General features: G+C 51.5%; 1 protein-coding gene across 2 annotated transcripts in view; it reads right to left on the minus strand.

The window, feature by feature from the left end:
- The window catches only part of IGSF3 (immunoglobulin superfamily member 3), a 100,138-nt gene extending 87,017 nt beyond the window's left edge, over positions 1-13,121 (minus strand). For both annotated transcript variants that reach the window (XM_055702451.1, XM_055702449.1), the window contains exon 1: positions 12,640-13,121. In XM_055702451.1, the coding sequence (XP_055558426.1) occupies positions 12,640-12,682 (43 nt within the window). In that variant the 5' untranslated portion in view covers positions 12,683-13,121. The remainder of the gene's footprint in view (positions 1-12,639) is intronic.
- Positions 13,122-13,629: the final 508 nt, after the last annotated feature.

A 13,629-nucleotide genomic window follows, 5' to 3' on the forward strand; every position in this document is an offset into this window, starting at 1 on the left:
TCTGGAAGGGTGGTTTGTTTTTTTCTGTAAATAGCTGTGCCCCAGAGATTTTCTCCTGATTATAAGCCTTAACAGCGACTGACTGATGCAAGTTGAACAGATACACCAACCACACCAAAATGCCACACATGCTCCAGACCTGTCGAGGACTGATGGAGCTGGGGGAGACCAGTATAGAGACAGGGAGCAGGGAGGGAGGCAGGCAGGGCCGGGAAGCTGGGTAGAGGAGCTCCCAAAGGAGCTGTGATGCCATCCACCGCCCCAGTTTACTGCAGCGGACTGCAAGCGGTGAGGGTTGACACCGGTTGCATTACACACCCACTAGCACAGCTTCACAAGCACCTGCCCGTGGCAGCTATGAAATACCACCTCCGTGCGCAGAGGTGCAATTAAATGCCCTGCACAAGCCGGCAAGGCAAGGCTGGGGCACCACTGCAATAGGGCCGCTCCTGGTAAACGTCCCAAAGCACGCAAAAGCCAACCCCGGTGCCCAAAGCCATGTCCCAGGCTGGGGCAGTGCCCCCAGGCCCACCACAGCCGCCCTATGTGTGGAACACCACATTCGCATCCCCTGGGCCTCCCGATGAGGAGGTAGGACAACCCGAGGGGGCGTCGGGAGTGGGGGGATGGTGGCACACCCTGCCACAGATCCCCATCTCAGGCCAGGCCGTGACAGGGGAGGCACAAAGTCATCTCCTCCTGGGACAGGGCTGCCAGCGAGGGGCTCTGGGGGCTCCAGCCCCACCGGCTCTCTGCTGCAGCCAGGCCCACTCGCCCAGCCCATCTCCTCAGGTGGGACCGAGGAGCTCCAGCAAGGCCGGGGGGACCCCAGCACATTAGTATGGCAGTGGTCACGCCAGGGCCCAGGTTAGCCACCGGCACCGCGGAAGAAGGGGAAAGAAGGAACTCTGATGGCAACATAGGCTTCGGATAATTTTACTTGGATAATCCTCTCCTAAGGCTGGCTGGCTGGCTTTAAAGGGAACACAAGGAGGAACATTACAAACCACTGAACCAATGGGAACCAAACACAGGGTGCAAAACTCTTCTCATTACAAACATTTTTTTAAAATCCTGCCATGAAGATAAGCACAGCTCCCAACACCGGTTTCCATTTAGGAGATTTACCCAATGTTTATTCAACGCACATTTCACTAAAACCCGCATGCTTATATCCAGCCAGGAGACTGAACAAACATCCATAATTTCCTTTGACACCTCCTAGCTACACTGCTCTGACAAAATCAACCAGAGGCATCCAGTACCATCACATGTCACAGAAAAAAGAAACTCCAGCTCCCTCGCTAAACCCCCTTCGACACAGCGAGCAAGCAAGAGGGAAGAATCACAGGCTGAACCAGCCAGCATCCATCGGCTGGTTAGGACAGCACCAACAATACCTCCTGGCTGTATACTTGGGAAAGACGCGTAGGTGTTTCTATAGTCTACTTACGCAGAAACCTCAGCAATTTTTCCTCCTCTTCCCTAAGGGAGATTCAAGACATTTGAGGTTTAACAGTTGCAACAAACAGTCTCCTCTTACAAGAGAAAAATATTCAGGAACAAGATAACAAGAGACACAGTTACTGAAACAGGATGAAAACACAGAAAAAGCCTCTGGGGTCTAAGCACTGCCCTAATGACTGCCGACTGCTACTCAGAAATTCTGAATTTGAGTATACAGCTCTCATCACCACTTGCAGATCAAATAGGAATGGCAAGATGAAATCTTCACAGCCTGCAAGAGAGGTAATCTAAGCCACCATTTGTGAGCAACCTGCTAGCAATGCCACAGCCCCTGCAAACACAAAGACATAAAAATCTGCAAATGTCCTTGATCTTGCATTCATTCCCCAGTAGACTACTGTGCTGAACCCAAACATCACTACTTTTCTGTTTGGGGGAGTTGAAGGAATGGCACTTACTACACTTGAAATGGCAGGAGAATATATTCTCTATTCAAATGTGATTGCAGACATGGGAGATGGGTTAAAAAAAAAATGGGTTAGGAGGGAAATAATGCCAGCTATGCTCCTTTAAAATAAATTTAATAACAGTATTTTACTTATTTCACAGCCAAGAGGTAGAGCAATTCTACAAAGCCAACTCAAAATTAGCAGATACATTTTTCCCTGTACTCTAGAAAAGAATGCTAATGCTAAACCCATGATATAGACAGCAAAGTGTCATCAGAGCAAAGAAGGTAAAAATAGCGAAGTTATCTGTAAGATGACTAAGCAAATGGATTTTCAAAAATATGCTTTCAAACATGACACCCTTTTCTTGGAGCTGCATACATCCGTTTAGCTTTGTTAATTTCTCAATTCTTTCTTTTGATAATTTATTTTTGGCCTCCCACTAGCATACTTCCCCAGAAGCCTCGCTTCACCCTACCCACACTCAAGACTCACATCACACATACAGAGAAGGATTTAGAAACTGATGCCGATCACCCCAGTAACTACAACGAACCTCTACTGCAGCGCTTTCAGGACAACATATATGCACATCTGCCCGTCCACTGTAAAACTGGATTGCTGCTATCTCTTGTTGCCCTCATTTCTACCCCTTCTTTATCACCCCCTGCTATCTCAGGGGTCTTCATGACTCCACTGGCATCTTCCAAGACTGATGAACCCTCCCCTTCTCACGTGACCCTTGCTTCCATCATTTTTGCAGGCAAGGAACAGCCCACCTCCTTCCCAGGCCACTGCCAGTACCAGGAGGAGGAGGTTGGATGATGCCAGGAACAGTGGTGCTTAGAAAATATGGGAGCAGCAGAGCTGGGTACCGCTCCTACAGCTGGGGTGGGAGCCACATCCCCCAGTACCTCTCCCTCCCACAAGTGCTGCCAGCAGCCAGGCTTAGAGGCTGCTGGCCTCAGCTACGGCCACGCTCCTCTGTGCATCTCCCTCTCTTCCACCAACACCCAGATGTCTCTGTAAAGAAAATTACCCTTTCCTCAGATTACATCTCTTTAGGGAATTAGTTGGCCTCCACACAGCTGCAATCACTGGTAATCTACATTTCCGAGGTAACAGCGGTAGTTGGTGCTTGGCCAAGCCTCCCAAGTCATTCCTTTGCCATGCCAAAGTGCTGCACATGGCTCCCCTCCAGCTCCATCTCACGGAGGGACTGGCACCCCAAAGAGCCAGCTCCTGCTGCCTGCCCTGACACCTGCTGGGAATCCAGACCTCCTCCTCCAGGAGCCAAGCACAAAGACCTGGGCCGCCCTTCCCAGCAATCGGGTTTCCAAGGCTCAAACCCATTACATCAAGACCATTAGGATGCTTTTAGTAACGCATCCCAGTGGATCTGCTAGAGCAGCTATTAGGTATTTGACACACAGTAAATCTTTGCTCGCGCTCACCCCTCTCATCCCTACATCCTCCCTAAAACAAGCCAGCCAAAAGACAGGGGCAGACTGAACTACACAGCTTTTTGATCCAGATGAAAGCCACAAGTAGGGCTGACACCAGCCCAGCATGGGCATGCCTACAGGAGGAGGCGACAGACCTCTTTGAGTCAGACCCCTTCACCCACCCTACACCACCCCACTCAGCTCAGGGTGGTCTCAGATGGCTTCCTCTGCCAGAAGGAAACCAGCCTCCTTCCCACCACACATTTGCTGCCACCTTCTCCCCTGCGAAGGCTGAAAAAAAGGTCAGCCCAAGCACAAATCTGAATAACTGCTGCAGTTATGCGCTGCCCTTCCTTCGCATGGTGGTTGCGGGGCAGCAAGTGTCCCCTGCCAAGCTCCCTGGGAGCACACAAGCCAAAGCAAACAGATGGCAAACACATGTGTATAACAACTGGCAGCCTGCATCCTTTCCTTTTGCCAAGTTACTCTATTTAAAAGATAAATGGGATGATGTCCCGTGACTTGCCCCACAAAAGCAGAGGAAGCAGGTTTTTAGACTCACCTCTTGCACTTTCAGCGGTGGAAGAAGGTGTATGTCCAAGCACATCATGGGAGAGCTCTTGCTATGGAGGGAAAGGGGGTTTACCTGCAGCTGCAGAGGGACCCTATGTGCACAAGTGGGAAATTCAAGAGGAGTGGGTGCAGTGTGAGAGCAGTGGAAAGACGACAACAAAACTAGGCATGTGTTTAAGCCTTGCCTGAGATGCAAGAACACAGGCAGGGTCCCTGTATGCTCTAATGACAATGGCAGTACATGAGGCCACCTCTGAACACCACTCTTTACATCCAGGCAAGGGGAAGGAGGTGGGAGAAACAGCGATGCAAGATGAGAAGAAGGAAGGCGTTTTGATAGCTACATATGAAGATGAGCAGGTAGATTTACATCCACCCTGCAGCCCTTCAGACTCTGGACAACCTCTGCCCCTCTGCAATACAGGCATCTGAGGCTGAACTCTGATCCCTGCTCACAGGCAGGGCACCTGAAGCCGATCTTGTTCAAGTCTGCCTGATTTACAGCAGAAAGGAGCAAGAGCTTGGCAACTTAAAGCATTTGGCAGCTACAGACTCTGGATTAGATTTAACTGCCAGCTAGCTCATGGCATGGGATTGATTAGACGTAACAGCTCCTTACATGCCAGTGACCCATAGATTAACTGTGCTGCTGTAACACTGATGGCTGGAATGAATCACAACAGCTCCAAGTTACAGTCACATGGGCTACGCCCCACGAGCCTAACAAGGTGGCAAGAAGAGGCTGGTCCCATTCACATACGATAAGTGTACGATAAGCGAGAAAGCTTGTGCGGGTAACACCATAGAGCTCAAAGTACAAATCAATTTTCTTCTTTTCCTAACACCACGAGTGAAATCAATCAGGGCATAACAATCTCTTCCATGCTACGCTCCCAACATGTATTAAGAAAAAAGCAGCCTGCTCGCTCAACAACAGCAAGCAAAACCTCAGCCTTAACACTGCACTTTTTTTTTTTTTTTTTTGAGAAAAAAAAGTAAAAATCCCATGACACCTTTTAAGCCACTCTCTCTACTTCAAGGGGCCAAGAACAGAGACGGAGTGACTTGCCTACACAATCGTATCACAAGTCAGAAGAAAGCACTGGAATTTGCATGCTGTGACTCCAGCTGTAGGCGCCAGATAACACTGCAGGCATAAAGGTCAAACCCTTCAGCAGGAGCTCTTAAGATATTGTCTGCAGGCCATAAGCAGTCAGCAGAAAGCTGGGAGATGGCATGACGCCAGCCCAGTTCCTCTTGGTATCTATGCCCTTCATTGCAAAGCGCCTTAGCACCTGGCAGGGCGGTTAAGCAATCATCCCCTCCAAAACCTAGCAAACATCCCTCCTCCGTAACGGGATTAGACAGCAGAGTAGGAAGACAGGGTACGGGAACCTCCAGTAGAGGAAAGCAAAGCTTGACAGCATATTCAGGAGGTGGAGGAAGCTGAGGCCCAAGGATTGTATGAGAAGGGAGGGAGCAGAACGCACCGAGCCAGGGAGATGAAATGATATTGTGAGAGGGGGCAGAGTACTTTGAAAGCACACCGGAGATAAATGCATTCAGATAATTGCTTAGAAGAGAATAAATATTAGTAAGTACTATAATTACCTCGAACACTTTACAAAGCTGTAAGAAACATGACTAGGAGAAGGGCTGGCACACATGCTTGTTGGGAGCTCCTATTTCAAGCTAGCAAGAAGGAACCAACAAGGCCTGACACCCAGGTTGGTAATTTCAGCCTGGCAGCCAGCCACAGCCCTTTGGCTAGATCCTAGGTACCGGGTAACGCGAGTTAATAAGTGCCAGATTCCAGCACTACGGTTTTCTGGAGTGAAGAGCTTCTGGACGACTTCTGGCAACAAGCACCTGCCTTCTCCTGTGACTCTTATTCAAGGCCCAGCTCCACTTTCAGAGAGGTTTGGAGGAACCTGGGGAGATTCCTGCGTCTCTCAATGATGTTGAATGGAGATAGAAAGATTCCTCAAGAAAGGCTAAACCTTTTTCTAAGCATTCAAAACTTGATATCCACGCTGTAATGAGAGATCAGAGCCCTTCTCTCCCTGAAAGACAAACTTTTTTGCTTTTTTGGGGCTCAGTATCTCATCTCCAAGCCTCCACCTCTCCAAAGGCTTCAGAAACCATCCATTTCACACAGCAGCCTGGGTCAGTGCCAAGATACTCTCAAAACCAGAACAAACATTTAACAATACAGACTCCATAGAAAAACACATCTACCTCACCCTGTGTTCCCAGCTCCCTTTAACAAGCTTCTCAATTTCCATAAAAAGCCCAAAAGCCATAAAAGTGACAGAGTGTCTCAGGCAGAGAACTCAGGGATGTAGCAGCAGGGGGAAAACAATCACCAAGAAAACAAACAAGAAAATCCCCCAAAAGCCTAGATGCATCACCTAATCCCCACTATTCCCCTGTAACCACAGTGACTCCAGAGCAGAACGCATTTGCTGGGAAGCAAAGCTATCTACTTTTTTGCACAGGGTAGGGAACACCAAATGACACCAACTCCAGACTTATGCCACTAGCTCAAACAAAACGAAGAATTAGCAGTGCCACCACAGCTGTACATCAAAATCACCTCCAAGCTTGTTCAGACCCCAATGAGCTGTTTTGCAAGGGCTGGAACAACAAAACCCAGGACACCAACCAACAGGCATTACTCTTAACGCTCGGCGGTGCTAATGGCTATGCAGCTGCTGCGCATGTGGCTCTGCAGCATATGCTGTGGAACCTGATGGTTTCTGCTACCCTGACGGGGCCAACTTTGTTGCCAGAAACTGCAGAGGAATCTCCTTATTCCTGCACTTCCACAGCAGTGTCAGTCCTTTCTGACTGGCAAAGATTTCTTACGGCTGCCAAGATCAGAAGAGACAGAGGCGCTAGATAATTTTTCAAGTCCCAAATGGAATCAATAGCTCGGTAGGAAAGCAGAAGGCAGCCAAGAAGGGTGGCAGGTACGCTGCTCAGGAACAAGACAACAAATACAGACAGATCCTCACTATCTCAGTTTCTTTGGTATTTGGGAGTCTTTGATGCTTTAAAAGATGCGTGTGCGGTGGAAGGCCTAGCATTTGGTAAGATCCATCCTCCAGAGCCTGTTCTCATCTATCTTATCAGCTGGGTTCTTCACCTTCCTTCTCCTTACACTTTCCCTTGGCCCACCTTTTTCCTACTCCTCCAATTAACAGTGGGCCAGCTCTTCCCTCCCAGAGGACCACTGCTCGGCAAGAGCAGGAAAAGGACCTGGGAACACCAAGGAACCACCAGCAGCAGAGTAAAATCAGCAAGAAGGAGCCTTAGGAGTGTACAGGCAATGGCTCCAGGCAGAAACCGCAGATTAAATGCTATGCAGGGCAGAGTGGGCAGCCTCTGTCAGAAGCTGGTAATAGTTAGGACAGTGGCTGTGGTCAAACACTGGGTTCAACTCACTCGTTTGGCAGGGCTGAGCAACCGGCTGCACACCCTGGACCCATGGTACCAAGGCCCTGGTGCATGAACAGCAGACTGGGGTAACCCAGCCAAACGAACTCCCCACGCCCTCCAGCTACCTGCCTCCCCAGTACCCCTCTTTCCACAGGCCCCATAAACGTCTCGAGGATCACGTGAAAAATGGATCTACTTGCAAGTCAGACAAGCCCCCCAATCCCTCTATGTACTTACTGGGTTTGCCATGTTAGTTTCCAGACCGAGCAAGTCCCCCCAACCAGTTCCTCATATGAGCACCCTGGCCCACACCCTTCCCTCCCCATGCTGGGCAGGAACAACTCCTTTCAAAGAGCAGCCCTGCTTTTTTGCATTTGTGCAAGTACTGTGCAGCAACAGCAGAAGCCCCGAGTGTCCAAGACTCTCCCTTTTTTGAGAAAAGCTTTGCATCACTTAGCTGAGATGATCTGGTTTTGTGCTCATCTTCAATTACTTACTGAAATGTGACTTTTGCAGCAGCTAGAAAGGCAAGATTTCCTCTTGTCTCATTGCCATTTGCTAATTAAACCTTCTAATGACAAAAAGCTTACTAACATACATCACTGGAAACATGTTCTTAGTACACTGACAGAGACAAGGTGAGCAACAGGTTAGAGCTGGAAATGACATATATGCATGCAGACATGCTAGACCCACCAAAGGCAGCTGCAGACCCAATTTCTTTGCCTTGCAATTTGATCAAAACCCGCTTTGTCAGGAAAGGCTCCATTTTAGTCTCTCCATAGCTGATAAGAAACAGATGCTAAACGTCTCCTAACATTTAACCAGAAAACTATTCCTTAAGAGGATTTTACATGACTAGGAAAGAGATGCCAATATAAAAATGGAGTCAAAACCCATTTAGCAGGTTATCATTAAGGAGTATTTAGCAACTTAAAAGCCAGAGGCAAATCACAATACTGCAGTTTTCCAGACACTGGCTGGAGGGCCTAAATGTCCTTGATACTAGTACACACGTCAAATCACAAGCAGAGGAACCCTAAAAACACGAAGAAAACCCAATTGTGCTTGAAAAGTTTCCCCCCTTCCTTTGAGGCAATTCTCCTGGTGCTGCAAGTTCCTGGGCAGGGTCTGCAGATTGCTAACAGTCAGCGAGGAGCACTCTTTCTGGTCACAGCACTCCAATTCATCTGACTTCCAACAAACTAAAACATCTCTGGCTTCGTACTAAACTGTATGACCTTTAGGTCAATGGCGGAATCCATGACTGATTACGCAGGGGTAAGAAAGAAGCCAAGAGAGACCAAAAGCAAGAACTTTAAAAGAATTAAAAAAAAAAAAAAAAGGTGGTTTCCTGGTCCAAAAAATTCCATAAGCCTCCCAACACAGAAGTGATGCTCTCCCTATGACACGGTCTCTCTCACCCCTCTCCCTGTGGTCTGCAGCGCTGTTTATTCTACCTTCCACTTTGTATAATGGGTCTGGTAAAAGTGTTCCAAGTACACATTCGATTTACAATAAAAATTGCTTTAATAAAGACATCTAAGTTGACGGAAGGTCAACTAAAAGACGACAATTCGCATAAACCAAAACCTCCTGTGTAAATAAACAGGATTTGCAGGAGCCTCAGGATGTCAGGTGGTCTGGCCAAGACTGCAGGGAGGGAGTCACCCCATGAAAAACTACATTTGGGGATGTGCAAGAGCAGAGCCTGCCAGCCCGGCACCGACGGTTGCAGCAACTTCCCATCACGCTCAGGAAACGCAGAGGGCCGGCTGAACCGCATGGAGAAATGAGGCAACAGCCAGGGACACCTGTAGAGCCCCCATCCAACACACTCCCCAAAAGAAGCCGAGCTACAGCCCACCCGGGATCAGTCTAGGTCCAGCACCACACACCACAGCGATCCAGAGGCAGCAAACACAGGGGTGAAAGCAGCACAATCAGCTGGCAAAACGAAGCTCGCGGCGGAGGACTTCGGGCAGACGCAGATGGAGAAAGCACGATCTTGGCCACTGCTGCTAACAACGCATCGAGGAGCAGATGAGGCGCCGGCAACGTTCCTGGGCTGCTAGCTTTGGTAAACAAAAACAACCCCAAACCCCGTGTGTGCAAACATCCACTCTGCCATTTTCTCCGCCTGCTCCCCTTCAGCCAAGCAGCCTTCAGCTCTAGCGCACCTAGGCTTGCGCGCCAGCCACCGACCCCCTCGGCGCCGGTGCCTGGGCAGGCAGCAGGAGAGCAGCAGGGTGCGACAGCAGAGCACTCCAACAGCAGTCAACTGCACACTGCTGTTCCCCAGCCAGCACCCCTTCCCCTCCAGGAGACAGGCCTTCATGATCATCCCTTCTTTCTCCAAGAGTCACCTCTGCATCATTATTTCACTCCAACGTGCCATTTACAAGTGAGCTGCAGTTTCAAGAACTTACACGCAGGCTCTACTCCCCTCTAGGAATCGCAAATAAATCACCAATTACTATGCATGAATAGAGAGAGGAAGAGGGTAATGAGCCTATGTACATATATACATATGCAATGTTTGAACACAAAGAGCTGTAAATTGCATTCACAGGTGGTATTCTGGAGACTGCAGGAGACTCAAAAGCAGAACTATTCATAAACCAGTCACCGACGTGAATGAATTCAGCATTCCCCAGAAGCCTATTGTGTTTCCTATATATTATACTATAAATATGGGGAGTATCAGACTTTGCATCCCCGCCAAAAAGAAGGTAAATCTTGAAACTACACATAGGATTAGCACTGGCTGGCACAAGTATTAATGGTCTCATCGCTGCATCAGTATTATTTACGGCACTTGCTCTATTTTCCCATTTTGTACTTGCTGTGATGAAGTGCCACTTGTTTAAAAGAACCCTGTAACAAACACTGCAGCAAGAAGGGAAAAAACAGCAGAGATCTACAAATGTTACACCCACATGCCAGATGTGGGTTTTCAAACCCTGGGTTTGCAGTTACTTGGATTCTGGTAGCTAGTTAATGCTTGATATATACTATATTAAATCATCCACCAGCTCTTTCCATAACCACAATTCCTCCTTCAGCGATTCTCCTGAGTTTGCAAAAGGATAAGGAAAAATTGAGTTGTATTTCTTTTTCTGCATACCCAAGCCATAGTACCTTATCCGTATAGTCTAGCATTATCATTACTTGTTTGGAAAGCAACAGTCCTTTTCTAGCCAGTCAGAGATTTACGTTACAAAATAAGGCTTTTTATTCCAGCCTCTTCCCCACTAAGTCAACCGATGTCTCGGTGTTACTAACAGCAACGTAAAGCACTTCTCTGCAACTCGAGGCTTTCAGACCGATCACTCATCCCTGTTTTGTTACAAACCAACAGACGGGCAGACGCAGATGAACTGTTCGAAGAAATCCAGGTGAAAAACAGCAAAAGAAAACTAACTCCAAGCATGCACGTGGTATGCTGCCTGCTGTTAAAAACAGCTCACATTTAACACAAGGAGGCCAGCAAACCATTTTTACAAACTAGATACATCCGTGGGATTTGGGGACCACTGAAAAGCAACCGATTCTTCAAGTGACAGAAGACACCTCGCAGCTCATCCCCCCTGGGGAAGGGTGAAGGCACGTGGAAGAGCCAGTTTCAGGTCAAACCCAGAGAGCCAATTCCTGCAAGCGGAGAGTCGGGGGCGGTCTCGGCAGCCGGCCAGGCACCCGGTTCGCCCCGACATGGGGTGTACAGCGCAGGCTTGGCGGGTCCCACTTCTGTACGGCTGCGGGAAGCCTTCGGCGAGACGATGGATGCCCTCTGCTGCTACGCCGTCGCAGCAGCCGGGTGCGCTTCCCGAGTGGCGTGCAGGCAACCGACCGCTCGCCCGCTCCATATTAGGAAGAGTTAATCCAGAATAGTGTTATTGTTCTTCAACAGGAGAGATGGAGCGTGTGAAGCCAAGCCAGCAAGAGGCTGCCGTTCGTCTACACCCATCTTGCGGGCTACAACAGACTGCCTGTACTCACGCAGCAAAGTCACCCTGGATAAACTTAGCTTTAAGATGGTTTGTATTTTTTTTTTTTTCCAGGGAACCCAAGGAAGAAAGCTACTGGTTAAGTTTGAACCTCCTCCCAAACCATTTCAAAGAGTCATTTCTGTTTCCTAAAGACAGATACAGAGCATGAAAAACCACACACACAAGCAAATTAAGAGACATGGAAGCACAACTGATTCAAGTAAAGACGTTTCCAAATTGGCAGAGCAGGCATGTGACAATTCTCAAGACAGTAAAGATGCCAGCCTTGCTGCTTCTTTCCTCAATAACATTCAAGCCAGCAGAAAATCTCACCGACGAAAAGGCAAATCAAAACAACTCCGAGGCTGCCCTGTGCAGACCCGGGCAGAGAGCAGCATGAGGGTGCCGCGCTGCATTTTCCACCAGCACTAAGCCAGGCACATCGGGCTGCCTCAAAGAAAACCCTAAGCGGCTTTCTAATTGTCTGGTGTCCGGCTTTTCCCAAATTCGTAGTAAGGGATCTTGCATTGCTCCAGCACCCCTCACCCAGCAGCGGGGTCCCAAAGGACGTTACAGAACCGCGTACGTTTCCCCCCGGGCAGGCACTCGCGGGATGGGACACAAACACGCCGAACGAACGGTCCGCAGGGTATGAAACGCCGGCAGGAGGGGAAAGGGGTACAGGAGGAGTTCGCAGAGACAGCACAAAGCATTCAAAATGCATTTCTCCTTCCCCTCTACGTTTCAACGTACTCTTCGAGAGCCAAGAGGAGGACTTTGTTTCTGCAGCCCACCTTACCCCGGGCATTTTCTCTTGCTTTCATTGTGCTCAACACCCACCCGTAACTCCCAGCCCTCACGGTTCCCCTCCGAGCCGTGCCCCGACCCCGGCAGGGCGCAGCCCCGCGCCGGCCGCTGCCCCCCAAGTTGGTGCCGGTGCCCAGAGCGGAGCCGCCCGTCCCCTCCGCTCCCAGCCCCGGCCGGAGCCCGCGCCGCGCCCCGGGGCTCGGCCAGAACGGTCACCGGGGTACGGCGGGTGGAGAGCGAGCCCTGCTTTATTGTACATGTACGTATATATACGTATGTATTTATCCCACCCCCCACCTCCGACCGCAGGCACAGTGCGGGCGGCGAGAACTCCGCGGGAAGGCGCTGGGTGATTTCGGCACGGGTGACCCTCCCGGAGGCAGCGCACCCGCCGGGGGTCCCGTCCCGTCCCGACCCGCCCGGCGGACCCCCGGTCCCGTCCCGCCCCCGCCGGCCACCGGCACTTACCGAGGAGGAGGAGGGAGGCCAGCTGCGGCCGCAGGGTCCGCATGGCTGCCGGGGCGCGGGGCGGCGGCCGCCCTTACCTCCCGCCGAGGGGCGCCGCGGGGCGCCGGCTCCCGGGGCAGGCGTCGCGCCGGGCCCGGCGGCACAAAGGGAAGGCGGCGGGGCCGGCACGGGGAGGCGCCAAGGCGGGCGGGGGCATCGCCCCCGCAGCGGGGCGGCCGCCGCGCCTCCCCTCTCCGCCGCTCCGCTCCCCGCCGACGGCTCCCGGGGGTGAGGCAGGAGGACGGGGAGCAATCGCCTCGTCCGCGGAGCGGGGGAAAAAAAAAAAATAAAAAAAAAATCGGGGAAGGGGGGTGGCACGGAGCAGCAACAAAAAGACCCCACCCCGAAAAGTTGTGAACGGGAACGGGGCGCCGCGCCCCCCGGCTTGCCGCGGCCCGCCGCCCTCACCTGCCCGCCCGCCCGCCCGGCGCTGCCGCCGCCACCGCCACCGCGGGGTGCCCGGCGCTTCCTCCGCGCCGCCAAACTCCGCCCCCGGCCCGCCCCGCCCCGCCGCCGCCCGCTCCCCCCGGCAGCAGGCGCGGGGGGCGGGCAGCCCCCGGGCGGCGGGCAGGGCGCTGCGCGGCCGCGGCGGCGGCAGGGACACTCCGGCCCGGCCGGGGGCGGCTCGGGAAGGGCTGTGCCGTGGGGCGGCGGGGCCGCGGCTGAACCGGGGTCGTTAAAGAGCGCAGGGATAAGCCCGGGTTCCTTTGTTTTAAGGGAAGAAGCGAGTCCTCGGGCGCTCCTGGGAACCCGGCTTCTTGGGAACGGGCATAAACGCTCGCTTTTGTTCCCATGCAAACGAAAAATAACAGCCGGGCTTTCCAAGTTTTGACCAACTCGTGACCGTCCCGCTGCGATGCGCTGTAACGGAGACCCGAATCCAGGGCTGGCGTTAATGCCCGGTTGCCAGATGTGATCCCCCCCCAGTGAGCAGGCACTGCTGCACTTGGG

The sequence above is a fragment of the Falco cherrug genome, chromosome 2, assembly GCF_023634085.1.
Source record: "Falco cherrug isolate bFalChe1 chromosome 2, bFalChe1.pri, whole genome shotgun sequence".
NCBI lineage: Eukaryota > Metazoa > Chordata > Aves > Falconiformes > Falconidae > Falco > Falco cherrug.